Source organism: Urocampus carinirostris, chromosome 11, assembly GCF_059441175.1.
Source record: "Urocampus carinirostris isolate Australia breed hairy pipefish chromosome 11, RoL_Ucar_1.0, whole genome shotgun sequence".
Classification (NCBI taxonomy): Eukaryota; Metazoa; Chordata; class Actinopteri; order Syngnathiformes; family Syngnathidae; genus Urocampus; species Urocampus carinirostris.
The window spans coordinates 13512078-13539762 of record NC_142359.1 but is presented as its reverse complement, the minus strand read 5'-3'; the positions used below and the strand labels follow the sequence as shown (position 1 = coordinate 13539762).

The 27685-nt window shown below is 41.2% G+C and overlaps 1 protein-coding gene across 2 annotated transcripts in view; it reads right to left on the bottom strand.

Annotated features, from left to right (window-relative positions):
* Nucleotides 1-981: 981 nt before the first annotated feature.
* Nucleotides 982-27685, bottom strand: part of dennd4c (DENN/MADD domain containing 4C) — a 34891-nt gene continuing 8187 nt past the window's right edge. Inside the window, exons 2-34 of one of the 2 annotated variants that reach the window (XM_088347194.1) lie at nt 27007-27319; nt 23123-23375; nt 22174-22243; nt 21920-22089; nt 21469-21710; nt 21327-21393; nt 21184-21242; nt 20858-21002; nt 19563-19738; nt 19383-19483; nt 18075-18299; nt 16863-17008; nt 16650-16688; nt 15644-15774; nt 14322-14454; nt 14034-14240; nt 13816-13944; nt 12528-12675; nt 12332-12445; nt 12118-12237; nt 11399-11527; nt 10295-11337; nt 10024-10213; nt 8546-8643; nt 8295-8470; nt 8075-8230; nt 6828-7020; nt 6641-6751; nt 5268-5405; nt 5071-5188; nt 3753-3909; nt 3626-3690; nt 982-2166 (exon numbers count right to left, since the gene is read on the bottom strand). In XM_088347194.1, the coding sequence (XP_088203320.1) occupies nt 2030-2166; nt 3626-3690; nt 3753-3909; nt 5071-5188; nt 5268-5405; nt 6641-6751; nt 6828-7020; nt 8075-8230; nt 8295-8470; nt 8546-8643; nt 10024-10213; nt 10295-11337; nt 11399-11527; nt 12118-12237; nt 12332-12445; nt 12528-12675; nt 13816-13944; nt 14034-14240; nt 14322-14454; nt 15644-15774; nt 16650-16688; nt 16863-17008; nt 18075-18299; nt 19383-19483; nt 19563-19738; nt 20858-21002; nt 21184-21242; nt 21327-21393; nt 21469-21710; nt 21920-22089; nt 22174-22243; nt 23123-23375; nt 27007-27305 (5685 nt within the window). In that variant the 5' untranslated portion in view covers nt 27306-27319 and the 3' untranslated portion in view covers nt 982-2029. The remainder of the gene's footprint in view (nt 2167-3625; nt 3691-3752; nt 3910-5070; nt 5189-5267; nt 5406-6640; nt 6752-6827; nt 7021-8074; nt 8231-8294; nt 8471-8545; nt 8644-10023; nt 10214-10294; nt 11338-11398; nt 11528-12117; nt 12238-12331; nt 12446-12527; nt 12676-13815; nt 13945-14033; nt 14241-14321; nt 14455-15643; nt 15775-16649; nt 16689-16862; nt 17009-18074; nt 18300-19382; nt 19484-19562; nt 19739-20857; nt 21003-21183; nt 21243-21326; nt 21394-21468; nt 21711-21919; nt 22090-22173; nt 22244-23122; nt 23376-27006; nt 27320-27685) is intronic. The other variant, XM_088347195.1, reaches the window with a different exon arrangement.

The window sequence follows — 27685 nt, the reverse complement described above, 5'->3', positions numbered from 1 at the left end:
GGGTGGCCGGAGGTTTTCCACCAAAAAGCTATAATAAAAAAAAAAACATGTAAAATGTTTCAATCAATAACATTTGAATCAAAATGTCTGCGTGGAATACACTTACCTAGAAGGGAAAGTGTGTTTTAGTGACACAGTTTAAAGTTGAGTTGCATTCAATGTTTAAAGAAACAGTCCCTTTGTGAATGCAGTTAAAGTAACACAATCATTAAATAATACCTCCAACCTAGACAGAATCGACCAGCTCACCATGAACAAAAATGCATCTCAGTCGGTCACATACTTGTTTATTGCAGCATATTTCGAAGTCGACATTCAATGCCTTACCACAGGACGGTCAGAGATCACTTCCGAGGAATCAGGACAGCTTTAAATCTCCCATTATTTAGTCATTCAAAAGAAGTTCAAACAACGACTGCGATTCATATGTCAAGAATACAAAAATAAATAAAGAAACTCTTTTTGTTTTTCTAGAATACAAACAAGTTCTTAAGACTGCAAGGTGACATCTCATCTTCATCGCAACTTGATCGGTTAAGTAAAACAGAACGTGTTCCTCCGTGGCAGCACTCGGCGTGGAATGTTTTCAGGTACATAATTCAGCAGTACTAAAAAGCCCCTAAACACTTTACAGGGGTTAAAAAAAAACCCGCATCAAGATGCATCAAGGCCTCAGTGTGTTACTAGACTGAAATGGCGATTGTCCGCCTTTCTTCCTAGTCGACAAGGATTTGCTCATCCGGCTGGGGCTTGAAAACAAATTAAGACACGTGCAGTGGCTTGCAAAAGCGTTCAGGCTTCAGACTTATAGATTTACAAAAAAAAAACAAAAAAAAAAAACCGCTCAAATATATTCTAAGAATCAACAACATATGAGACATAATCTTGAAAAGGCACCAAATGTAGGCATAATTGTATATTGTGCCAATAAGTAAAAAAAGAAAAAAAAGAAAAGTGGACATTGCAAAAATATTGGAAGAAAATCAACCCCAGCGCATGATGCTACCACCACCATGCTTGACAGGATGGTGTTCTGAGTAATGTGCAGTGTTACTCTCACGCTAAATGTTACGCTTTGCATTTAGCCTAACTTTTGGAGTCAGTTGGCTGAGCTGAGAGAGCAGGGGGGAAATGTTTTTCCAACACCTACTTTTCAGTTTTTACGTCGTAAATATAAAATGTTGAAATGATTTGGTTGCAATTCACTATGGTGTCTCACATGTTGTCGATTTATTTAAAACATTTCAATTTTTTTAGATTTAAGTTTGAAGCCTAAAATGTGGCAATACAGTATTACAAAAAGTTCGTGGGGGTCCAATACTTTTGCCGGGCACTGTATCAAACAAACTGCGAGCGCCCCTAGTATAATAAGCATTATTATCTACACAACAGGGGAACTTACAGAACCCAAAGGAAAGATGCTACAATGTGCACACCAAATAGTATCAGGGTGACACAAACTATTACCTGTAAGCATGGAATACTTAATTAACTGTGGCTACACCATAAATAAAGCATGGACATACACTGTTAACTCATGAATATCTATTTTGTTGCCACAATAACTGTATTTTATCCCCTCGCGTCAATCTAAAATTGAGCGATTGGATCTCTAAATTTATATATGAGAAAGTGCACTAATAACAGTGAACGTCTAGAAAACAAACACACTCACTACCGACTGTCACGCTCTTCCCATTTTTAAAATCCTTTACAAAAGAAACAGCGCCACAGGCAGACACTGCTTTGTATTGCACCCTCATCGTGTACCATCAAGGCGTCTCCAGGTCTTGGATGCCTTAGGAAAAGCAATTCAGGATTTATTCCGTATTTTTTAGATCCAGGCTGTACTAATAATGTCAAGAGAACTATATTATATCATTGAGACGATTAGTTGTGTCGATAAACGTTGTGCGACGATAGAAAAACGTCATATCCGTTTCTCACGTGTGCATTAAGACGGATGTGAAGGACAGGGAATAGATCCTCCTTCTGCTTTGTATGGACATCCACTTTTTGTCAGAAGTGTTTAGATGAATGGTGTTCCAAAGCATTTGAGGCAACACCGGACGCTTGCAGTGGGTGGTCGATCCATTTGGTGCAGGGACTTGAGCTGCTCGGCGCTGAGGTCTTCATAGGCCAGGAGGTATTCCCTGTCAAAAGCCTCTAAGGAGACAGAGGAGGATAAAGGTCCAATCAGGGCATTGCTGTAAAGTAGGGTTTCAAACTCAATTTTTCTAGGGGGGGGGGCCACATTGTTGAAGAATCGTTCTAACGGGAGCCAGACGAGTAATTTGCCATCAAAAGTGTGCTTTAGCCGGAGGGCTGGGGGTCTTTTGGGAGGCTCACAATTAAATTAAGAATTAGGGATGTAGGTTTTGATTATAAAACGAGTAATGAGGGATTTTTTCTTTCTTCAATATTTGTTTCCTTCACAAATATTTAACATCTTGCAGTTTTTTTTATCAACTGTGGATTTGTAAAGAAATAGCATAACAACAATTGAATTAACTTCCACCAGTTTATTTAACTCTGTGATATTTATGTAGACTGGAAAGTGAGAGAGATAGCACAAAAACACTCCTTTAAATTGTTGATTTAAAGGGACAGTGTGTAATATTTAGTGCCTACTAGTGGTACCAAAAATTAATCCAGTAAAAAAAGAAAACATTGATTTGAATACTAAGCAAAAATACATTTAACTATCATACCAATCAATGTTAAGTTTTATAAAAAAATATAATATAGGTCGGGAAACAGAAAACAAAGAGGTTAAAATAAACCTGTCAACAACTCCTTTCATTTTCATCAAGCTTTCGAGTTCTTTTATATAAACTGACCCCATTTTGAAAAGGAAAATGTCCTAGTTTCTGGGCCGTTGATTTTTTAAAAAAATGAACCATAATGGGTTAAGGCAGGGGTTGGGAACCCAAAATGTTGAAAGAGCCTCATCGGACCTTAAAGAACCCCAAAGCAAAACGTGTTAGAAGTTGCGCCAAAAATAGAATTTATATTTATATAAGCACTCAAATGGAAGGCCACACATACTGCACACTGCATACTGTATGTATGTATGTATGTATATATTATATATATACGTACATTGGAAAATTGATTTTTTTTGTCCTTTTGAAGCCATATCATTTTCCATTATCAAATATTTTTGAAAAAGCACAAGGGAGCCACTAGGAAAGCCCAAAAAAGCCGCTTGATTGTGAATGTTTTTGCGAATGAACAAACACAATTTAATCTTAAATTTTAGACAAAATGATGCAATTTTAAAGGTTTGTTTGACACAGAATTGCCCTATTTTATGTTTACATCATTCCCCTGAAAAATGGAGGATTTAAAACGGAGTGATTCGATTTTTTTGTTCTCTTAATATAGACAGGAAACTTTTTTGTCATTTTGGTAAAAAGGACCCGACTTTAAGATTGTTTTCGAAAAAGAAAAGAAAACTTTCCGCGTTACTTTGAACAAAAACAAACAATGTTGCTATTTATAGTGAGCAAAATAATGCGTAAACCAGTATCACATCTACTTAACTGAAGTATCAGTTTACCTGTACCCAAAGTGGGTTGTTTTTTAATCAACCCTTTCTGGAGTGCACAATGCATCAACTCACCTACGTCGATGTTCTCCCGTCCCAAAGCCACAAGGGAGAGGAACAATATTTCTCTGTAAACACTCCTACAAAACAATGATAAAAGGTGAAACCCCAAACACTGAAAAGGCGAAAGAAGTTGCGATACCTCTGTCGCCTGACGTCCTCTGGACGGCGTTTGAGTTCTCGGATGAGCAGGTTGATGGGCCCGTAGACGTCGTTGGTCTGGATGTTGCGGACAATGGTGTTGAGGAGCGTTCGGATCGCCTGGTGATCCGTCGGCGCCAGTGAACCTTTCTTTTCCACTAAGACCAACCAAAATAAATCCGTTACATATGCTCATCGGGTGCCTGCCAAGATATTTTGCTCATAAATTTACCAAATTAAAAATACAAATACTGGAACAGATTGTCTGTGGACCTGATCTAAAAATGACCGCTGTTTATTGTTTCAATTAGTTGTAAACTTTTGCACTCTATTTTTGCTTAAATGTATTCCAAAACAGATATTTTTTTTTTGTTAAATTGGGCACACAACATGTAGTTTTCCTCCCCACAATTACACAAATATCTTGCAAAATATTCCACGCCACACGTCACTTGCTTGTTTGACATAATTGAAGAAACAACACTTTGAAAATGGGCAAATCCCATTAACACAAAATAAGAGGCAGCTCCGAAACAGACGGCGATTACATACCGTTCATTTCTGCTTGGAGAAATTGGAAAATTGCTTACTCTGTGGCTGGGGACCTTGCGACTATTTTGTTGGAATTTCATGCTTCGACCGTCAAATAGTTGCATGGGGGAAGATTATCTGCTGGCGTTACAACGTGTGTCCCTTGTTTGCCTTTGCCTCCTTTTCGCTGCGTGTGTCTCGGTTGGAGATAGGGAGGTCTGGGCTTCGCTGCTGAGGCTTCTACCTCTGCACCTGACCCCGGACAATGGATGGATGGGTGTCTCAGTTGGTACAATTTTGTCCAGTTACCTCCCCGTTAGCGTCAGTGCTGCCGGGGGCTTTCTAAATTGTTTGGTTTTTTTTGCTCCTGGTTGGCGATCATTGACTGGCCCCCGTATGTTGTTCGGCCCGCTAGCCTGGCACTGTTTTTGCCGTGTTCCTTGGTTTGTTTATTCCCAGCCAGCTTTGCGTTTGTCGCTCAAACTTTGCTCAAAACACTCGTGACCTCTTCGCCTAATTAACATGTACAACAATATGGTGACTGGCTTGCTTGGGGGCTGGTGTTCCTTAAGTGACGTTACAGTTCAGGATGACAAGAACATGATATGCCAACTTCAAATTGCATATAATAAGACAGAGAATAATTGGAATATATCGATAAAATATAGATGGATTTTATGCATAAAACATGTACCATTTACTCAAATTTTGCATGTTTGGGAATACCTTTTAAAAACGTTACATCAATGACCAAAAATGTAAAGTTTTATCCCTCAGCTTTCACTCACATAAGGTCCTCCAAAGCAGATATAAGGGATCTCCGGCCTCCTGGTGCAGGTTAATATTGTCCCACAGGATCTGGATGTATACCTGCTTACTGTCTTGAGACAGCGATGTCAGGGGCAGCTGTTAAGAAAAAACACACGTTCATGCCTTGCAGGAGAAAAGATAAAAGCGACAAAAGGCGACCGCGAGTTTCTCTGACCTGCGTGCCGTCATTACAGTGTTCGGAGGTCAGGATGAGGCCCGGAAGGTGGCTGGGAAGGTCCAAGCGCCGGAAATACCAGACCAGGTTCCAGAAGATGATGGGATGTTGACTGAGGAACTTATGCGTGTAAATCACCTGGAGGGACACAGCAACAATGTCACACATCCATTAAATTGCACTTGTTGCTGGAAACATAAATAAAACTAATTAGGAAAAACGTTAAATTGCCAGCTTAGTACTTGTGCATATAAAACACCTAATTGACTATACAGGGGGAAAAAATTAACACAGTACATTTTCTTATTTCATGATTCTCTTTATTCCAATACTATCCCATGTTTTTAACGTTTAATGGGGGACCAGGCATCAGTGGTTAGCGTGTGCGTGGCACAGTTCTGAGGTCATGGGTTCAAATCCTGTGTGGAGTTTGCATGTTCTCCTCGTGCTTGCGTGGGTTTCCTCCCCCATTACAAAAACATGTATATAAGGTGTGAATGAGCGTGTGAGTTGTCTGTCCCTATGTGCCCTGCGACTGACTGGAAACCAGTTCAGGGTGTCCCCTGCCCACTTCCCGAAGATAGCTGAGATGGGCTCCAGCACCCCCGCGACACTACTGAGGATAAGTGGTGCAGATAATGGATGGATGGATGTTATACAGATACCACTCGCTACTTCGCTGGTTTCTTTCTTAGCAGATTTTGATATTTAACCGTCTTTGTCATTGATATAAATGTATTGTGCATTGTGTTCTGAGCAAACAGCAAACAGAAAATGCTATCATAAGGGCATGTTAGGGAAGGCGTTGTGTGTTGGGTGGTTGTAACGGTGTACGCGACTGCGAAAGGCTGGTATATGCCGTCAGTCAAGCAGTAAGTGGGTGCACAAGTCAATGTGTCCACCCAAAAGAAAACTAGGAAGCATGGCAACAGCTAGATTTTAGCGGATTGTTACGTTGAAAATAAATTAATCACTTAAACCGTACTCGAAGGAAAGTCAGAAGAGCGCAAAGAAATGGTGATCACGGGCGACGATTGTTATCGGGTCCGGGAAATGACTGAGGCGGCGTCAAGAGAAAAGGCAATAGCGAGGTTGCAGGTCCAGCCTACTGCTAAGGCTAATTTACGTAAGAACCCTTACAAGCCCCCCAGCTGGGCCTGTATCTTGACTTAAGTTTGACCCCCGGGGGCTTTTATGAAGATGCAACAGTACTTTGCGGATTTTCACTTTTCGTGCAGGGGTTTGTTCGCCAATAACCGTGATAACCGAGGGAATTACTGTACTTCTAAATACTGTACCATTTATTGCAGTAGCGAATAACGATGCACATTTTCTAGAGAAACAAATCTTGACTGACCGAAGCCGGGTCTTACCTGGTCTCCCTCATTCTCCAGAAGTGTTTCCAGTTCCTTGCGCAATACCAGGGGGCTGAGATATGGCACAGACACAGGCTTGGGGTTTGGCCTTTTGGTTCCAATACCATCCTGTTGTTGGGTCACAGCACACTTTACAAGCAAGTACAGCAAAGCAGGCAAAAATATGCTTTTTTTTTAAACCCACCGCCATCTCCTGCAGGCTGCCGGGGAGGCTGGTGGTAGAAACGCCGTGACCGGGTCGCAGAGGGGAATCGAGGCCCTGCAGCGGGCCTCCGATGCTGTTGCTGCGTGTGAGTGATGTGCCGCTGCATCTCCTTGCTGAAGCCTGATGCTCCAGGAGACCCAGCGGGTCGGATTGCGCAGGCTCTGGAACCAGACTGAAGACGCAACAGATAAAAATTGACATTGGTGAGGTATAGCACATGGTGTTTGGTGGACTTAAACTGCAGAAAAACCTCTAAAGTCACACTTTACGGTATTTGTGTGTACGTAGAGTTGGGTCTCTAAGGAGCCTTCCGGCTATTGGAGCAGTACACTGCGGTTCACAGCCGAGTGAAGCGGCCGCGATAAAGATCAGCACCTCAAAGTCAGAGAACATGGTTCTCAGCTGGAAAAGGGGGGCATGCTCTTTCCGGGTTGCGAATGAGATCCTTCCCCAATTGGGGTGTTTAAGTATCTCGAGGTATTGTTCACGAGTGAGGGTAGAATTAAGTGGGAGATCAAAAGACGGATCGCTGCAGCGTCTGCCGTCGTGGTGGTGATGAAGGAGCTGAGCCGAAAAGCAAAGCTTTCGATTTACTGGTCGATCTACTGCATGTTACTACCCTAACCTATGGTTATGAATTGTGGGTCATGACTGAAATAACAAAATTCCGGATACAAGCGTCTGAAACGGGTTACTCCACAGGGTGGCTGGGCTCTCCCTAAAGGGGGAGAAGACTGGTTATCCAGTTCCACTGCTCCTACTCATTGACAGGAGCCAGTTGAGGTGGCTTGGGCATTTGATAAGAATGCCTCCCAGGCGCCTTCCTCGGGAGGTGTTCCAGGCATGTCCCATCTGCAAGGGCATGCTGGAGAGATTACATCTTTAGGCTGTGCTGGAAACGCCTCGGGATCCCGTCGGATGAGCTGGAAAAGGGGCTGGGGATAGGGAGGTTTCTGTTTCCCTGCTGAGGCTGATCCCCCCCGCGACTCAACCCCGGATAAGCAGAAGAAATTGGATGGTGGATAGATATTTTTAAACATTTTTTTTTAAATATATTTTGTGTTTATAATATATTTATTAGGAATTAACTTTTAGGTCCATTTATTATCGAATATTTATTTACCCAGAAATTCCTATTGCCAGCATATTTGTTCCTCCATATAATGAAGGTTACATCACACCGCCAAACCCATCAAAAGAAACAAAAATGTTACTGTGTTACCTACCTCTTATGCGCTCCAGGATTATGAGCAAGAGTTTCTCTTGCATCCTCTGCTGGGAAACTGACGTGCTCTGGTGTCGTCAGGTCGCTTGGACCTGTTGGTTGGCCACCGCTGGAACTGTGAATGCTGTCTCCAGAAGCACTGGGATTCATATAAAACCTGAGAAGAGAACAGTTGAAAATAAACACCAATGCAACGTTTAAAGCAAATCACGTGTTTATACCCTGTTGTAGCACGAAGGTCGTGAAACTCAATGTGCAGCAGAGGAAGAAAAGCCTCGCCACAAAAGGGACAATTAGTGTTGAGGTTGGAGTCGTTGGCCGTCCAACCCGCCATGATCTCTTCGTCGTAAACCAGCGCCTCACAAGATCGGCACTGCGAGCAGCTGGACATCAGCACCTGTGAGGGGCCAATGGTTGAATGTAAGAGGAGCGCTAAAGGGGAACTGTACCACGGATTGGCTGGACTATTCACCTCCAGCGCGTAATTCTGGAAAATGCTGGAAGAAGAAGCGTGGTGCAAAGAGCCTTGCTCAGAGTCGGCCGCTCTCCCCCCTCGCCCAGGGGTTGCATCTGCACGAAAAAGTTTTTTTAAAAGTCGATTGAAGTTTACTACATTTTTATCTCTCAAGTAGATGGCTAGAGTTTAAAATGTGATTCGCTTCCTGCATTTAATTTTTCGACTCAACTTGTTTAAATGTTTTAGGTGGGGTGCTACTAAATATGGAAAACAGACTTAAGAGCATCAGAATAATGCTATCAATTAGAAGCATTTAATTTTGTTATAATATACACAATAAGCACCATTTTAGCAGTAGTAGTAGCATCATTTCGATTCACAATCTTAAGCGTTTAATAATTATGAATAAATAACGAAAGTTATAGGGAGGTTTTGTTTGTTCCCTTTGAATTTCAAAATCTTTTATTGTGCTGCTATTACACACTTTGCTTTAAAGTGTGTCATTTGAGGTATCAGAGAAAAAGTAGAAATTTAAATATTTTTTTCTATTAAGTATGTAGTAACAATGCCCAACTGAGTTCAAAGAGTCTTCATATATTTTTTCCACTGCGCCTATCTGATGTTATGCTGGAGTGCTGAAGAGTGGCATTGTATTTTTCCCTGCAGGTACAGGTATTTTTGCTTTCATTGGTTATTCTAGCATGAAAATGTTGAAAGTAAGAAAAGGCCTGCTTCAGGTAGAATCCAAACGCCAACCCAAACCCAAAAAAGATTTCAAGTGCGCCCAAGAAGTGCACATCTAGCACGTGCATTATGAACAAGCTGAAGAGACTGCTAAAATGACATAGGCTGGGAGATGACAGCAGCAGTATAAAAGTCCCAAATTCCGTACAGTTCCTTTAAAGGTGTGGTGCAGCATTTGAACTTAAGGCTGCGATCATGACTTTAAGCCAGGAGATGGAGGCAGAGAAACACACGATGAGCGTACAAGTACATGCATTTCTCAGACGCGCTCGAATGAAATCTTTTTTTTTTTTGGGGGAGGTTTGTTCCGTCCCAAAAAAAGCCTGAAAAAATAAAAGATAGAAGCGGACAGGTGCAATGGAAAATAAATCATAAGGGCTCTTTAAACTCAGTTGGGTATTGTTGACACATACTTAAGAAAAAATATTTGACATTTAACTCAGCTCAAACTTTGCACCCTAACTTTAAAGACAAATTAAATATAAATGATTAAGTATAAAGTAGTGACGATAAATATTTTTTTCCCCCAGAATTTATATGACTGAATGTAGTAAAAAGGAAATGTAGTTTAAGATAGACGTATATAATCCATTGACTAATATAGGCCATGAGATATATAGGTCTCAGCACTTTTATTCAAAGCCAGACAGACAAGTAAAATTAATTATGGTGGTCCATAAAAATGGACCCTGAGGTTGGGGTCTGGAAAACCCGGCCCCCATATGAGTTGTCTTTGAGTCAATGCTTACATGTGTTCTGCGTCCACCGTCCCGTGTCGCTGCTGCTGCTGCTTCCAATGCTGGCACAGCTCCGGTTCAGACCATTGGCCACCAAACCCGGGACGGTGCCTTTTTCCAGACCGTCCTCCACATCGTGCCCGGTCAGTATATTTTCATTAAGATTGGCGGGGAAGCCTCCGCCACTCTGGACTTGTTCCTCCTGCCGGAAAACGTAAAGAGTTCAGGGAAGGATGATGCGGGAAGGTGTCCAAAATCAGGAATACATCTGCAACACACTCACTTCATCATCAGAGTATGAGTAGGCAGTGGCCACAGCCACCCACATTTTGCTGGCCACGTTGGCCGCTTGTTTCATCCCTGACCTAAGCACATCAATTTTGGGCCCTGACAGCAAGTTGTCCATCTTGATGGCAGAAATTGAGTTGATGACCGAGCCGAGGGAGCCCCCTTGTGGGGACTTGATTAGCGGTGACAGGGCAGAAGAGCGCCCAGCTGGGATCATGGCTGGTTTGGTCTTGGCGGCGAATGTTTTAGAGCGAGTGACAGTGGCGGGGCTGTGCTTGGAGGTGCGGGCCGGAGTGCCTGAGGGTGTCTGCGGAGGAGGTGCGGGCAGACTGGACCTTCGCTCCAGAGACTGTCCGACCTGCTGAGCATTTGCAGAGTCTTCCTGTGCCTGTTTGAGATCCATGCTGGTGGACTTGGCACCCAGGGGGCTTTGCAAACTCATATACAATTCAATTTCTTCTGCCAGATTGCGGGACACCACTGGGCCCATAGAGCGGGACGGCTCCTGGCTGTTAACAGAGGCTGACTCTTGGCTCTCGGACACCATGAGAGAGAGAGGATCCGCACCCACCTCTACGTCGGCCCTTTCTAGGTTCACACTGCGCACCTCCTCGTTTGCTTCGCTCAGTTTTCTTTTGGGATTTTCCGGTGTTCCCTCGAACCCATCCACGTCTTTTTCTTTCTCGTCCACAGCCGAACACGTCTCCATTGTCAGGCCCTGGAAGTCTTCCACTTCTTCCTCCAAATCCTGGAAAAGCGCTTTGGAAGCACCACCAGGACAGCTCTTCGTCTGTCCGGTGGAAAGTGCCGCGGCCAGGATGCGGGCGTCGGCACCCAGCTGGCCAGCCATGTGGTCCACGCCTTTCTCCAAAAGCATCCCGGCCCGCGTTTCGGCACTGAAACTTCGACTGCGCTCAGCGAAGGATTTCTTTCGCTGCTTGTCAAACGGACCGGCAGCACGGCTGCCTTCGGGTGAGGCGTTATCGGGCAGGGAAACATCGTCCGCCTTGCTGTGCCGTCGGAACAACTGTCCTGTACCTGCGGTACATGTTTATTGCTGTACCTTTGTTCTACTTCAAGTACACATTTTACCACTTACCTGGTTCATTCTCAGTGTCTAAATTTCCGCTTGACAGTTTAACAATACTTGGGACCGATGCGTGCCCGTCATTTGGGCTGGGAGGCTCGGCTACTGCCACAGCGCTGTCTACTGACCCAGGAAGGTCACCTGGTAAAGAATTAAATAAATTAAAAACACATCGTTTCAGACAGAACAGTTAATTAATTTTGTTTTACTTGGTGTTTATTTTGGATTTTGAGGTCAGCTAAAAGTTAACTTCGCACACAAAAAAATGCCCCGGTAAATATCTTTTTCTCACAAAAACCATACTTTTATAAGTAATGTTTTTTAAAAGAGCAGACAAGTGGGCAAGTACACAGATATGCTAGGAGAGAGCTGCCTTATATACTTTTTGGATTAATATTGCCTTCAAAAGATTTTCCTTCAAAGAACTGACATTTTGTTACAATGGAAGGTTAACGTTATAGAATTCTTACAATATGCATTCTTACATTATGGAATTCTTAAAAGAGATAAATATAGATATATGTTTATTATTTAAATTATTCTATAATATAAAAAAATCTCTAAATAATATTTCATTGTACTTACTCTGCTGTGAGTAATTAGTTACTGTGTTGTGTTTTAAGGGGAATTGCAATTATGAATAAGGGGAGCAATTGGCTAAGGTTAACAGGTATGCAGTAATTCAAAATAATTCTTCTAATACTTGTTAAAAGAAACAAAATTTCAAATACTGTTCTGCTGCGTTCTGCTTTTTCTTCTCTTATCAGTCGAAAGATCCAGCAAGTGTGACGAGTCAGCAGTGCTTTGATGCAATTCATCCTTGGAGCCATAGCCCTGATCAGACTGGACGGCTGCAGGCGATGGAAGCAAACACACTTGATCACTTATCTTTTTTTTAATGTAATATCAAACATATATAAAAATATTTTGTGTGTGAGTTTTTACCTTGCTGGCAAGCATCGTTTGCATGCTGGCTCTGAGCAAACACGTGTTCCTCCATGTTGACATCCCCCAAGCTACTGCCGCTGCATCGACTCAAGCGGTTGGACGACCCGCCATCTGATGTCAATCAGACAAATCATGCATTGAAGTGGTGAACCCAGCATTTAGTCTTGAGACCGCATTACAGCCTACACCTCACCTGTGTTCGCTACTGTCGCTTTCTTTTTAGATGCACGCTGGTTCAAAGAATGCTTGAACTGAGCAATGCCACGCAGCACGTTTCGAAGCTTAGTCCACATGAAAACGCCGCTGCGGTTCCGACTGGGCCACGGGCTCTCTAGAGCTGCCTGCAGAGAAATCACATATACTCAGATAGGGTAAGAAGATAACACCCTGAAATATAGATTTTTTTTTTTTTTCAACAAAGATTGTAAATTTTTTTTTACCCAGCCCCTTCACTATTTTTTAAAACAACCCTATAAGGGACACCCCATTAAAAATGGTCTTTTATGATGTTTTTTTCATACATAAGGCACATGGAATTAAAACAGGTCTAGGGTTGCAAAAAAAAAAAAGCGCAGTATTTGCGAATTAATTGATCCATCAGAATATTTCACTGATAATTGCGTAAAATTGCATAGCATTGGATGCAAAGGGATTACAACACAGATTGTGGCAGATAGTGCACTGGATTGTATTCACTAGACCACTAGGGATACAGACATCACATGAAAAAGCATTAAGGTTTATCTGATTGCACTATTTTTAGTCACGGTTCCAAATTGTTGATATTATTTGGCCAGGCAAATAATAACAGAGAAAATAGTGTCAGACATTAACCTGGCCCGTGGTACAGCCGGCTCGTAAAGTCTTAACAAAACGCACAAGATTCTAAACTGAATGACAAGAAAGGCGTCGTGGGAAGTAGTTGTGACATTATGAACTGAATGAAGATAGCGACATTGTGAGCAGTAATTTGCCCGTCCAGAAATATATAAATAAATGCATTGCCACACCTATTTAAAACTTTGTTAACAATGATGTTTAGTTTGAGCTGACAAAACAACATTCTCTCTACTCTTACATATCTTGCTACCATGACTGATAATAGAATAATAATGAGATAAGACTTATTTTTTTGTCGTCTGTATCCCTAGTAGCCTAGTGGATGGTATCTGGCGCTCTCTCCACCGCGATCTGGATTTGAGTCCTGTTGCTTCCAACATTATGCAATTGGGTGCCTTTCTCCGGACCATTACAATCTGATTTGATCCCCATTGCCACCATCATTATGCAATTATGATCTTCGATAAAATCAACTGATCAATAGCTGCAAAACTATGATAACCATCAACATAACCATAATCATTTCCAATTTTGTTCTCATAAGGCTGAGGATTTCCTTTTTTATTTTGTATTAACTCAGGGTTCAAAGCATAACTGCGGGTGTGTGCTATACCAAAAAAGTGATAGATATCTCATGAGACCTTGTTGTAATATCCATAGGTGATGGCATTGGGATGAACGCCAGCTTTCTTCATTTCTACCAGCACTCGCACGGCCATAACAGGCAGGCCCCAGACACCACAGAGCTGCATAACCACTCTGTAACACACCTGAGAGAAAGAAGAACGCAAAATACCTCTTTGACTAGCGCATTAAAAATACACATAAAATATTCATAAAGCTGAGGCATGCTGCGGACCTCATCCAACACCTCCACCTCGGTTGTCCTCATCTTCAAAAGGACGTTGTAGGCCTGCTGCATGGCGCGGCTTTTGGACTTGGCTAGTCGAACGGCGGCTGGCAGGCAAATGAACCACAAGCTGTAGCAGTGACTGAACAGGCAGCGGGCCCACAGTTGAGGATCATTGTAGAATCGCTTGGCCATTTTGTAAGCCAGTTTGATTTCCTAGTGAAGTTCGCGCACACAATTTACTTTTGATAAGGGCTTCTCGGGGAAGAAAAGTGGGACAGGGAACATCGACTGCACCTGCTTGGTTCGCTTTGCCAGGAGAGCGGGGCTACTCGAAAGACTGGCCCCCGCCGCTCTGCTGCTGATAGCGGGCCGTAATTTCCTGGGACGGTCAAACAACTCCATCTTAAGTCCGGGGAAACCTTTATAACTGAAAAGTTGAAATATTGTATAAGAGTCTAAGCACAATGTACTTGTTTATGTCGAATGTACTGTATTTTCCAGAAAAAAGGGCGCACCTAAAAACACACAAATTGGCCAGAAATTTCAAAGTGCTTTTAAAGGAATACCCCAAATTCTAAAACATAATCTGAGAAAATAGTACCATAACTTCGTGACTATAAGCCGCGACCTTCTTCACAAGCTTTCAATCCTGCGGCTTATGCAATGATGTGGCTAATTTATGCATTTTTTTCAAATGGCCGCCAGGGGCGCCCAAGCATTAAGGCTAAGTGAGACGGGTGGAATAAACCGTATGTGTTGAGGAAGACGCAAGTTGAATCTAACTTCCCGGTTTGTGCATGAATAACACTAGCATGAACAGGCCATTATCATGGAGAAGGTGTCAATCGAAAGTGGAGGGCTAACTACCATATTGGGAATCATTTTACGAGAACGTTTAATTGTAAACAGAAATGATGTGGCAAACGAACAAATTAAAAGAAGCAATATCCAACGAAGCAGGAATGTTTTAGGTGGATTTCTATTCCTCTGTCGGCATTATTGTGTGTTTTGGAGTAGATATTTTACACGGTTGGATTGTATGGATTGTCCTTGATGTAACAAAGCAATTTTTGCAGAATTCTAAAGAAGTTGTGTCAAGTGACGTAATGGTGAGGTATGCCTGCTTTATAGTTTTCGGGTATCTTGTTTCAGACTGATTGTGAGGTTTTCTGTTAGGTGGTCATCATATCTTGAATCCCAGTCTAATCTTCCCAATGATATATGGCAGTTCAGTGACATCGTACAGACATATATTTGTCTATCAAAGGTCCGCGTTAAGGAAATTGCTGATGGCTATCCAAATTATCCCAGGTAATATTTGAGAAATGTGGTTTTCAGTTTATGTGCACTCATTCGCTACCAAACGAGTAGTCTTTCAAGTTTATATTCTAATGACAGTAAATGCCTTCAGGGTGAATGTTGTTTACTTAATCCTAATTATTTAGTCACCGACTTTCTTTCGATGATAATTTTTGCCAATTTATTTCCGTAATTCTTTACCTTTGTTTGGGACTGCGCTATAAACAAAGCCAGAGGTTTTGTGTCCTGACAAGGGAGTGTCTGCAACGTTTATGCTTTTCGACTTTGAGTGAGTGCAGTTCGAGATGTCGTCTCACGTATATTTAGGTTGTGGCTTATGTCCGTCCTCTGCCGGTGGCTCAGGAGGCATCACAAAGACCGTGTGCTCGCTCTTCTGTGACTCGTCCAGCTCCAACAGTCTACTTTCCTCTGACAATTCACTCTCGACCTGCCATGAGGACCCGAACGAAGGGCGTGAGCATCAGGACACATGGACACATTGAAATAATGTTGTTCCAGAACAATGTTTCTCAAACTGTGTGCCATGAAACTTAGCACAGTGTGCCGCACCAAATTAAATAAGATTTTTAAAAAGTATTTAAAATTAGCAAAATAATCATCATTAGAATGTTATCATGTTGCAAAATTTCCTGCTCAGCAGGTAATACAGGTTAAACAATTTTGATTGAAATGCATTCAAGCACACTGAGCAAAAAATAAAAAAGAATAATTTTCCACTAGCGAATAAGTAGGCTCATTTAATTTTGTGGTTTCTTATTTGACTAGAGAAATGTGAACATTTATTTTCCAAACGATTAAAGAAACAATCCTGTATTTACTCTACAACCTGCTGCTGTCAGGGAAAAGACTGCAGAGTCTCAAAGCCAGAACCAGCAGGCTCAAGGACAGCTTCCTCCATCAGGCTGTCAGGACTCTGAACTCTTTCGCTGCTATTTGTTATTTTTATAGTACCTTATTTATTGCATGTTTGCACAAGAGAAAGAGGAATCTGTGCAGTATGTAGTGCATACAGCATATTTGAAAATAAAGTTTAAGTTGATTAAATATTTTCAACTTGGGCTAACTTGCTTGTCTTAGTAATTTAAATGTAAAACAAATGAATGCCAATCAATCAAATTTACTAAATCATTTTAATCATTTTCTATAGGCAGTGTCTCTCTAATTGTATAGTGAGAAACATAACTCTAGAACAAAAAATAAATCATTTCAGATAGGAATGATGACAAAAGAAGTGGATATTGGAACGAAAGGTGAAGTTATGTTTTAGCATGGGGATAGGTTTATTCTAGCATAGGCAATTACCTTTGTGCCCTTGTTGGTGATTTTATACAACGGAAAGAGCTGCAAGAGGTAGAAAGACAGTAAAGGCAACAGAATGGATAAGAGAAAAAAACCTTAGTCTCCCAGGAAACAATGCTGATTCAAGTTTGAAAGTTACATTTATTTCCTTGTGGAAGGTTATGTCAAAAAAAGGAGATGAAAAAAAGAGAACCATGATGGAGGTGTCACGATCACCTTCACAACGCAGTCGTCGAAAAACGCCAAGCCAGTGTCTTTATCGCTAACAAAGGTGCATTCTTCGATGAAGCGGATAAATATTTGGGTCTTTGTGAGCAGCGAGTAGAACTTCTGGTGAGCACGGTCCCTGCTTTTCAGAAAACCTGCAGTGAAGGAAGAACACCAGAGATGATTTACAACCAAGCTGCTAAAACAAAGGAATCCAAAACGTGAACAACTCAAGATCATCCCTCTTATAACCATTAACTGGGCTTTATCGATTTTTCCCTCTAAAATTTCCAGAAGAACCAAATCCAACAAACCACACAAATTAAGCATAAGTCGATGTTGAGCTCTTTCACTTAGGAAAAGAATATTCAACGAGTAAAAAATTGCCAGATAGCAAAAACTTAATATTTCTTTTACAGTCCACCTTTTACAACAATTCCAAGAGATTTCAATCTTTTCTTATTCAGCATTAACAGGCAACTTTCAATGAAGATGCACTTTGTAGTTAAAGTTTAACATATGATTGTTTTTTAAATTAAAAAATACAGTGGCTACTATTGGAAATGCATACAGTATTCATAAGTGTGCGATACAACCCGGGTTTTTACATACCAAATTTGAGCAATAATTTAACAATCGATAATCGTCACTGAGCCAAATCGCAAAAGATTGTATGCAATGACGTTCGAACCCAGGTAGACACTCTAACACTAGACCACCAGTGCTACAGATGACATACGAAAAAGCATTCATGGTGCCAGAAACACTGATTTGCAAATTGCATTCTGATAGATTAAACAGTTTATCCACTTCTTTTCCTGTGCATCAATAATAATGTAAAAGACAAAAATCAGAAAACAAAAATTTTTCAACAATGCATTGTAGAAGCTCTTTTACATACATATATACATTAAACAGAAAGCTTATTGACGCAAAGGTGAAGAAATGGAGAAGCCATCTAAACTATCAGAATGTACTATGCTAATCAGTGTTACTGGCACAGTATTTAAAATAGTGTGATAATGAGATAAGCTCTTTTGATTTTAATCCGCTGTGTCTATTATGTGCTGCAAGTGTATAAAGAGCCAAACGGTTATACACGACTAATCTTGGTAGCCCATACTGTAGTCTCAATTTATTGTACCTTATAATATGGTGCGCCTTTGAGTGCATAAAATAAGGTACATGTGAAACGACAAAATGCCCTTGGCGTCTGCTCACCTTGCAGATCGTAGAGAGAGTCAGCTGCCGTAGCTTTCTCAGATGGTGCCTGTGTTATGGGCTTGAGGTAGGAGCGGTAGCCTTTCAGAATGGAAGCCATGAAGCGCAAGAAGGCCTCCTGGATTTCCATCTCGAGGGATGTCTTCTTCTTGTGCCAGGTGAAGTCAGCCTCGATGGGAGTCATGTCTATTGCTGAGTCAGTCGCAGAGACTTGGCGGACTGAAACTGTGACAGGAAAGGAAAAGCCCCTGTTGTTTGTATTTGCTTTTCCAGTGTCTAGTTTGGTGGTTCCTTATCCTGTTGGCGCTACAAAACCCCACTATATTTATATGCGCACTTACCGAACCTCAATTTAGTGTCAAATAAAATATGTTTTTTTTTTTTTTTTTCAAGACGTATACTTTCTCTACTGGTGCTCACAATGAACCGTGCAGGATAAAACCAACACAGTGCATGAACTGACAATAAATTACAGAACTGCAAATCAAAGTGACCGCTGTTGTAGCGCTTGCAAGACCAGTTCAGATACGCGTGGCTTCACCTTGGCAAGTGCTACTCATGTCGTTTTCACAAAAAATAACTTTTCTTTGTTTTATTTCCAGCATCCTCGAAAAGGATTGCTCGCAGAGATATGTTACAAGAAATTATTTTTTAAAAACTGCAGGTCTTTTTCGGCAATAACAACAAAGTTCTCCATTTGTTGACACCAAAACGATGAGTGCGTTCTTATTCTGAAGAGTTTCTGTAGAACCTGGTTCGACTGAATTTCAATAATTTTAGTCAAGGTATTCATCATTGACTTCTGCTGTCTCAACATCAAAAGTGAATGGCCATCTCGCCCATGCTGGATATGAGTCCCGTGCTATATCAGTCGAAAAACGTTGCAAGCTTATCTAAATGGCAATTCTTTCTTTTAGTTCCATACTGTAGATACAGAAATTTCACCAATTATTAACATGGGGAAGTTTAGAAATGTATATTGGACATATGTGTCCAACCACTTTCTCTTTTTGCTTGACATAGTGTGGATTGAAATATGAAGTAATTACACGACTAACTATGATGACATTCACAGTTCACACGTTGGATCACTCCTGAGTGCGCTAAATTTTGCACAGCACTGACTGGTCAATCACTGTCACGTGATTATATGCAGCCTGTGATGGGCAAATGGGGCATTTCATCGAGTATAGACATGATAAGTCAATGTTACTATGTGGAAGAGGCTCCATCAAAACCCTGAGACTGACTCACCAAACCCCTAGGGTTCGATTGAACCCAAGTTAAGAACTACTGGTCTAGTTGTACCTGTTGCCAGCTGGTGGTGCAAGTTGCTCAAGGAATTGACCAAACTCTTGCAGGGCTTCTTTGGGAGGTTCTTCCAGTTGTTGTGCTTCTTCTCATCAGACCTGGGAGTCGACCAGAACAGGATATATAAGTATGCCCGTTGGATAAATAGAAAAGGAATCTAAAAGAGTTGTGACTAACAAGTAGATGGTGTTAGTGTCCAAGTCTACGCAGACAACATCTGGCGGTGGGTCATAAAGGTCGAAGTAGCGAGAGTCCACCCCCACAATAAAGGGACAAGGGGCATTCAGGACCCCCGCGAGAGAGAGCGGGCACAGTGGGATATACGGACACTGCCACTGAAAGGGGAAGATCATCTGAAGAGGGAATGGAATCAATTAGGTCAATCTTCTATGTGATACCAACTATAGTAATCCCGTTGTATTGCGGTTTCCTTACTTTGCAGATATTAATAATGCATCGTTTTTGGCACTGCCCCATTTCTTTCGTTTTCAAGTTTCTCTAAAAGCTATTTAAACAAAATGCTCTGTACGGACTAAAGCAAAAAAACAGAGGAAAATGCTTTCCATCGCCAACAAAGTGGAACTTTTCGACCAGCTAACATGCTCTGGAGCCGGATGTTTCCTGCCGCTCTTTCAAATTGTTTAATGGAAAAGTATATGGTTTCCTTCTGTAGGAGGGCACACAGAACACGGTCGTTACATTTTCTTTTAAGGCTTAAGTATACATATATACATACACATAAATATATTTTTTGGTCCAATATGGCTCTTTCAACATTTTGGGACGCCAAACAGAAGGTAAATGCAGTTTTCAATAACGTCCATATAATGGGTGCAATCATGTAAAATAAAGTCGACCATGTCCTTAATCAATACAGTTGGGCAAAAAAGCAGCATGATTATTTTTAAAATCATAATTTAACAGCACAGATGTTATTTGAAAAAAAAAAAAAAACGTTTTCATAGTCGAGTACTATTTTCTGTTAAACAAATACTTGAGCTTGTATATTGTTTTTTTTCAATGTACAATAGAGTATTTAATAACCAAATAAATCAATAGATAAAGGTTTCTACTTAGCGGGTTTTGACTATCGCTGGGTCTTTTTTAACTCAACCCAGCGAAAAACTAGGGATTACTGTGCATCATAATTACCTTTTTTAAAGCCAATTAAGTTGTGTCTACATTCTTTCTTACAAAATCAATTTGTTCTGACTAAAGATTTGCCTTAATGTCTGAAAACCATCTTCAGTAGTTTCGAATTTCTGAATCGATTTCTGGTTAAACTATAACCATGGTATGTTTTTTTATGTTACATTTTGTTTTTACATTAACAGAGCAAAAACATCTCTTTTACATTGATCCAGAATGTTTTATAGGGTAATCCACTCAGAAAAATATATGGGCCCCCAAGCAAAAACCTATTTGGGTTTTATTTTTTCTTCAAAACACGTCTTCTTTGCTATTTGACTCACTGCCACCACAGCCTCCGCGACTCCAGTGAGGACCGCCGGCCGGAGCGAGTGAAGCAGAATCTTGTTTTCCAGCAGGACAAAGTGCAGCAATGTGGCACAGTTTTCAGAGCCCAGATTCATCAAGAGGGTGCCGTAGTCAGCACCGCTGATGGAGGGAAACAGTGAGTTGACAGGTAAGGAAAAGCAGAATCTTCATTCAGTTATTTGAAAACCCACAAGGGAAAGAAAATCTCGGCAGACTGAGACAAGTTTTGAGCCAAACATGTACTAATCTCAAAGTAATTGCTTTTATTTATTTTACCAACTCAATTAAGTTTCTGGACTACCTAAGGGGTAAAGGTGTAGAAACAGGCTGGGAGAGTATCAAGGTGTCATGTGCAGAAAGCTGAAAAACAAAATAATGCCATCAGTCAAAGCAGCAAAACTGCTTGAAAAGATTGGTTCAACACAAGTATAAAGAGGGACTTACTTGGACCAAGATCCGAGGCCTTTGCGGTGATGGAAAAGACACGTTGTGCATGAAATGGGAAATGTGCCTGTGGGGAAAAGGGAACATGCGACATTCCAATCTCGAACCGTGATAAATTATTGATTTATTCTGGAAGGCTCACTTCTCAATGGGCATAGGGTGAGGGCCCGAAACAGACAGCTTGTAGAGGAACATCAGGAATTTGCGGAAGGATTCAAAGAAGGGCCAGCGAGAGAGGAGACAGATGCATTTATTCGCATTCAAAGGACGGTTGGGGATGGTCTTCTTTTCCACGGGGGTTAGCAAACCAAGGTGGATCTTCTGTTTCTCACTCAGAAGGTCCACCGGGTACGGCTCGTAGAACTGAATGGCTGAACCGTAAACCTGAGTACCATGCAAACATTAATAAATCAGATATTTTGTTCACCCGGGGTTTTGCACTTCCTGTTACGTCAATTGTTTTAATAAAAAATGAGATTCTTCAAGATGAAGTCAAATACAACCCACTCAGATTATGGTGCAGCAAAGCCTCATTTTTCAGGAGTACACTCATTTTCTGAGTGTCAAAAAAAAAGTAAACAGGGGGGTCTCACCTTTTCGCCAGAACCGATGGTCAAAACAAACGTGGAAAAGACAGGCAGAGGGTCTCGAGTGTTAGGCGCCCAACATTCGATTTTGGCCCCCATTGGCAAGCAGAAGAGCGGAACAGACTCTGACAAGGGGAAAGATGCATAGTCCTCTTCCGGGTAGCGGAAAATGAGACCTGCAGAATGAAAAGGAAGCTTCAATGACAAAGTAGAAGCATAAGTGAACAGTGACAAATATTTTTGAAGAAGCCTCAACTCACCAGCTTTGTACGTGATGGAATTGGACGCCGACACAGATTTCTTATAACAAAGAAACACATTTGAGCCCCACTAAAGGAGAAAAATACACAGAAAAATTATATTCAAATATATAATGCCAATTATTGTCTTTTCTTTCCAAGTTATCCACTACAATTATATTTTTTAATGGCAATTTTAATCATTATTCGCATTTATAAAATACCAAGAACTATAAGGGAGGGTTAAAGCCAATTGAATGATTAGGACATGTAAGCATAAAGGGAAAGAGAATAGAATAAAAGAGAAAAAACATTTTGTTCTGGAGTCTCACGAGAAAAGAAAGCTTCTCACAAATGCTCCAGAATTTTCAATTTTCTGTTCTACACTTCCTTGTGCTATTGCTTTGGATTTGTGTTTGTTTCTAACGTTCATATATATTAACATACAATGGAAAATGTCCAAAGCAGGAAAGCTGATGACATGGCCCTGAAAGGATTGAAAGAATCAATGAATGAAATAAGTGAAACAATGGGTAAATTAATAAAAAAACTCAAAAGATGGATTACCGAGTGGATAAAATGCCGAACAAAATCACAGAAAGAAGAGGCTGGAAGATGTGTGAAAAGAAAGGAATGAAAGAAAGACCTGATCGGACATAATAGCATCGCGGTGAGAATGGACAAATCATTTAAAAAAACAATCAAAGAGGCAATCCAGCAACATCAACAGATCACTAAAGAAAATCGACCTATTCGCAAAGTAAAGAAAAAGAAGATTAAAATTCTACCACATAAGTCGTCTTATTGTATTGATAGAACAAGCGTCCAAAGTTATTTTCGGGAAGGGTCTTGGGCTTCAACCTGTCATCCCTCTTTTCTTTTTAAGTGATTTGTTCATTATGCAACTCAAAAACGAAAAAATACAAAAAACAAATACGACATTTTGAAGTTTCCAACAAGATCAACCCACCATGCCGCAGTTAAGGTTCTTGTCCACCTTGCAGAAGGTATGCGGCGGCGTCTCGCCCTTGCTGGTCACGATAACGCAGATGTCGGTCACCGCCAGGGAGTTCTGTGGCAGGACAGGAGGAGCTCGGCGGAAAGTGACGAAAATGCGCTGCGAAGTGGCCGAGCTGTTGTTGACGTTAGCGCAGCGGCCGTACGGCGTGGCCTGGATCACCTCGCAGCCCTGGATCAGGCGCTCTTTACCTTCATATAAAACGCTGACATGGTGGGAAAAAGGGCATAAAGCATTAGAGAGATATGTTAAAGAGGGAATCCTATTGAATTTCACCCATTTTTATTCAATCTTAGTACATTTTTGATAATGATCAGGTTTCCAAAACAAGTGCTTGATATTATTTTTAACTACATTCAGTGTTAGTCTTTTATATATTCTTTTAGTATAGAGCAATTAATGTAAGTGAGGCTGCAGCAAATGATGCACTTCATTACTGTCAAAGATTCAAATAATCTGTTTCCTCCATAAATCCATGAGCCTGATAAAGTACATTTTTGATACCCGAGTTATACACGTACGTAAAACAGCTCAACAAACTTACATTATGTGTGCACAAATGTTTTTTTTTCCAAGTTTCTCTAAAAGCTTTTGTGTCAAAAAAATCGCTGTGCACTAAAGGTAAGATTTTGGGCCTGGGCCCGAAGACAGCTTGAATTTCAATCATTAACTCAGGCCCAGTCAAGCTGGGCTTCTCTCTCGCTGACTTTTTTTTCTCTTCCTTTTCAATATTTTACTCGTCATGTGTCCTATGTTTATTTTGTTCTGAGGGGATCCACGTTGCAGATTCTAGGCACCATGCACGCTGCTTGGCACTTGCGCCTCCTAGCAAATGCGTATATGCGTAGAGTCACTGATCAATGTATGTACCGTATACGATGCTGCAGCGTTTACGGCGCCTGGCGGCACTGTCGGTCACCGAGAAACATGCGTGCGGCGGGGGAAACAGGGGGAATTATTGGAGACAGGCAAAACCACCCCATCCTCTTCAAAAATACAAAATGAAAACTCAGGCTTGCTTCGGGTTGTTTCTCAAATCACGTTAATCTGTCTGGCTAGGCCTGCTTCGGGCTTTTATACCCGCGGTTAGGATCAGCTCCGGCTGGGTTTTTTTAGGCCTGATCTTACCTGTATTCTGGATGAGGGATTGACCGATATGGGTTTTTCAGGGCCAATACTGATTATCAGTATTAAGAGGAGGCTGATAACATATTCATTTGCTGTACAAGCTTAAAAGTTGGCCTCAGAAATTATTATTAATGCAAAACGAAATGTTAAAATTTAAAATACAACTTTTAATAGCTCTCTGAAACATTTTACAGTCAATAAATTAATTTTAACGCAACAAGACTAATCTTTCACTTAAATGAACAACTAACAGTGCAGGAAATAAAATTGGGCTTCGCAGCAACGTGTATAAAGGTTCATAAAAACGCAAAAACAGCTCCGTTTTTTTATACAATAGAGCAAAAAAAAAGGAAATCCAATCAACATGAATAAAATTAACTTAAAAAGAAAAAACGCATGGAACTTTCAACGGGGCTGGTGAATTGAAAGGTGTTGTGTTATCATGTTATCAGATAATCACTCAGCCTTCCACTTTAGCGTGTTTTTGTATGCTCTTGCTGAACCACAAACACACACGCTTGATTGACGAACTTGTGTTCTAAGAGCTGATATATCAGTCTCCGCCTGAACGTGCTTCCCTAAAACAAATGAACTACATTTTTTACGCTATCTCTTAATCACACATGCTTTTCTATGAAAGACTTTTAAGAATCTCAATTATAACAGCGGCTTGATTCCGGTGTTCTGCCGAAACATCCTACCTTGTGGAGAGGTCCTACCAATGCGCATGTGGACAAGGCTGTTTGAAATTTCCTACAGACATTACTTACAATTTTTATTTTGAATAAGTCTTATTTGACTCTTTTACCGTTTAAAAATACTAATTTCCGGCGTAGCTTTTAAGCCCAGCATGTTTTTTTGTGGTAGCTAGTGTTTGTTGACAACTATAATCACACATTGTATGTATGCATAAAAACACTCGATATTTGTTATCAGCAAAAGTTCTGTTTGCAATAATTCTGAGTTTCAGTGTTGCTAATTTTACTTGATAAGAAAGAAAACAAATTTCGCTGTCAGATTAGCCTACAGTAGGACATCTCGGCAGAACACCAGTCTGTAAACTGTGGAGTCTAGAAAGCTCGTTTCAAGTGGCCCCCTGTCTCTTCTCCAATGAGAAGGTGTGAGGATAGGGGGGTTTGTAGGGGATGGGAGAGAGGAGGGGAGGAGCGAGTGCTTTAAAGCTCCCCTTTGCTCCTCTATCCCAGTTTTATCTATATCTATTCGTCTGGTCAAATTAATAAAAAAGCCAATACCGATATCCATCAAATTGCCAAATATCGGGGCCGATAATCTTCCTGTCTGATAATCTGTCGACCTCTACTGTGGACTGACTAAGTCACCAGCGGCTGGGGCAAAAAGGCAGAGAAAGATGCTTTTACTGCCAACAAACGAAGACATCTCTACCCGCTAAACTTGCTCTTGAGCCTCATTAGCTGTTTTGCGCTCCCCTGCGGCTTAATTTTTCAAAAAACTACATAATGCAGAAATATGTTTTCTTAAGAAGGGCAAACAGGACACATTCTTAATATTTTCCAATGAATATAGATAAATACTGTATCCGTTTTGTTTCTCATTAGGCTTGTATAAGGCTTTTGTTTTTTTGAAGGTCAAGTAAAGTCAAGTCATTTTTATTTGTATAGCCCTTAATCACAATAAGTCTCTAAGGGCTTCACAGATTAGTACACTATGTTACACAGACTATTTTTCAGCCGACAAGAAGAGTAGGTCATAGTTTCTATTTTCTATTCTCATATTTGTTTTTGTATTTTTCTTTGGTCAAGATAGTCAAAAACTACAAATAGGCCAGAGGTTTGTTAGCCCACCTTAAAACTTGGTCCGCCTTATGTACAGCATAAGATTACATAAGATAATTATAAATATGCGTTGAGTAATGATAGGTATGCATTACTGTTGAACGCACTATACATATCAGTGTTGTGGCACCATGAGTAAAGATAGGTTGATAATAGGATAAGGTCTAATGCCATTTTGTGTGTCATCTGTAACACTAGGGGTCTAGGGGTTATGTTTCGGCGCTCTCTCTTTCACTACTCATGTTCAATTCCCATTGCACCCAACGCTTTACGGTTTTGGTCAACAGCACGGAAACTTACTGTAGTCTTAAATTTCAGTTTACCTTATGTATGACAAATATTTGACGAAAGACATTTTGGATGGTGCATTTTATAATTTGGTGTAGCTTGGAGTGTGGAAAGAAAACGGAACAAATACGATCAAATGTTCTTTGGTTGATAAATGGGGGCGGCAGTAGCTCAGGAGGTAGAGCGCTCGTCTTGGGATCAAGGGATCCCAGTTCGAATCCCGGCTCGTCCGTGTTACATGTCGAAGTGTCCTTGGGTAAGACACTGAACCCCTAATACCCCCAATAAGCAGCAATGGCTGCAAGACCGCTATTGGGAAATGTGGAGCACATTGTAAAGCGGTTTGGGAAGTCATTGACTTGAAAAGCGCTATATAAATGCAGATCACATTTTTCATTAGTCAGCAAATACAGCTACAGTTGCCTTGGGAGTGGCACCTGGCTTTGGTGACATCCACTGGACATATTTAAAACTGCAGGCCATTATGACTATATTTCTCCAGCGATTCTTTCAGTGCTGTCTCGCGAGCCAAATTCAATCTGTGGGCGGGCCTGATCCGGCCTGCAGGGCCTATGTTTGACACTAGTTAAGCCATCAAACACGTACCCGACATCAATGAGCGGCGGCTTTCCTCGACTCCGCTTGTAGCACAGAAAGAGCTCAGGGCTCTTGAGGCTTCCGTGGTTGAGGTTTGCCGGCTGGCCACTGGGCGTGCTGTCGATGCAGGTAAAGCCCTCAGGCACGGCTTCACCCGCAGACCTATTGATGATGGCTAGGTCCGTGATGGGGGCCTTTGGCCCGCTCGACTTGGCCTCGGAAAGATCGTGCTCCAGCGGCGCCGACTTGTCCGTTAGGCCAGCTACCACAAAGTAGTCAGTGACGCGGTGACCTTTGTCCTCCATCATAGTTGGACGTGCACCTGATAGAGAAAAAATAAAATAAAAATGTCAAGCTTAATTTTACAAAACTGGTAAAACAATTTTCTTGTATAAAAAAACAAGCCGAACAGCCCTGCGTTATGGGCCGTGGTTTGTTGAAACGTGTGCATAGGAAACAATTCATTAATCAAGGTGTTGGTTCCAAAAGGAGGTTGGTTTGGGCTGCTTGGAGTGGTCGGGAGCTGCAGTACCCAATTTGGCTGTTAGAGGGTGTGAGAGACCCCACAAAAGCAGATGTTTTTTGATTTTGTTGGCATTTATTGAGGTTGTGCCGCGGACACACAGTCATTAAAGGATAAGTGATAATCTGCAACACAAAACAATAGATGATATCGCAGGTTGGAAAA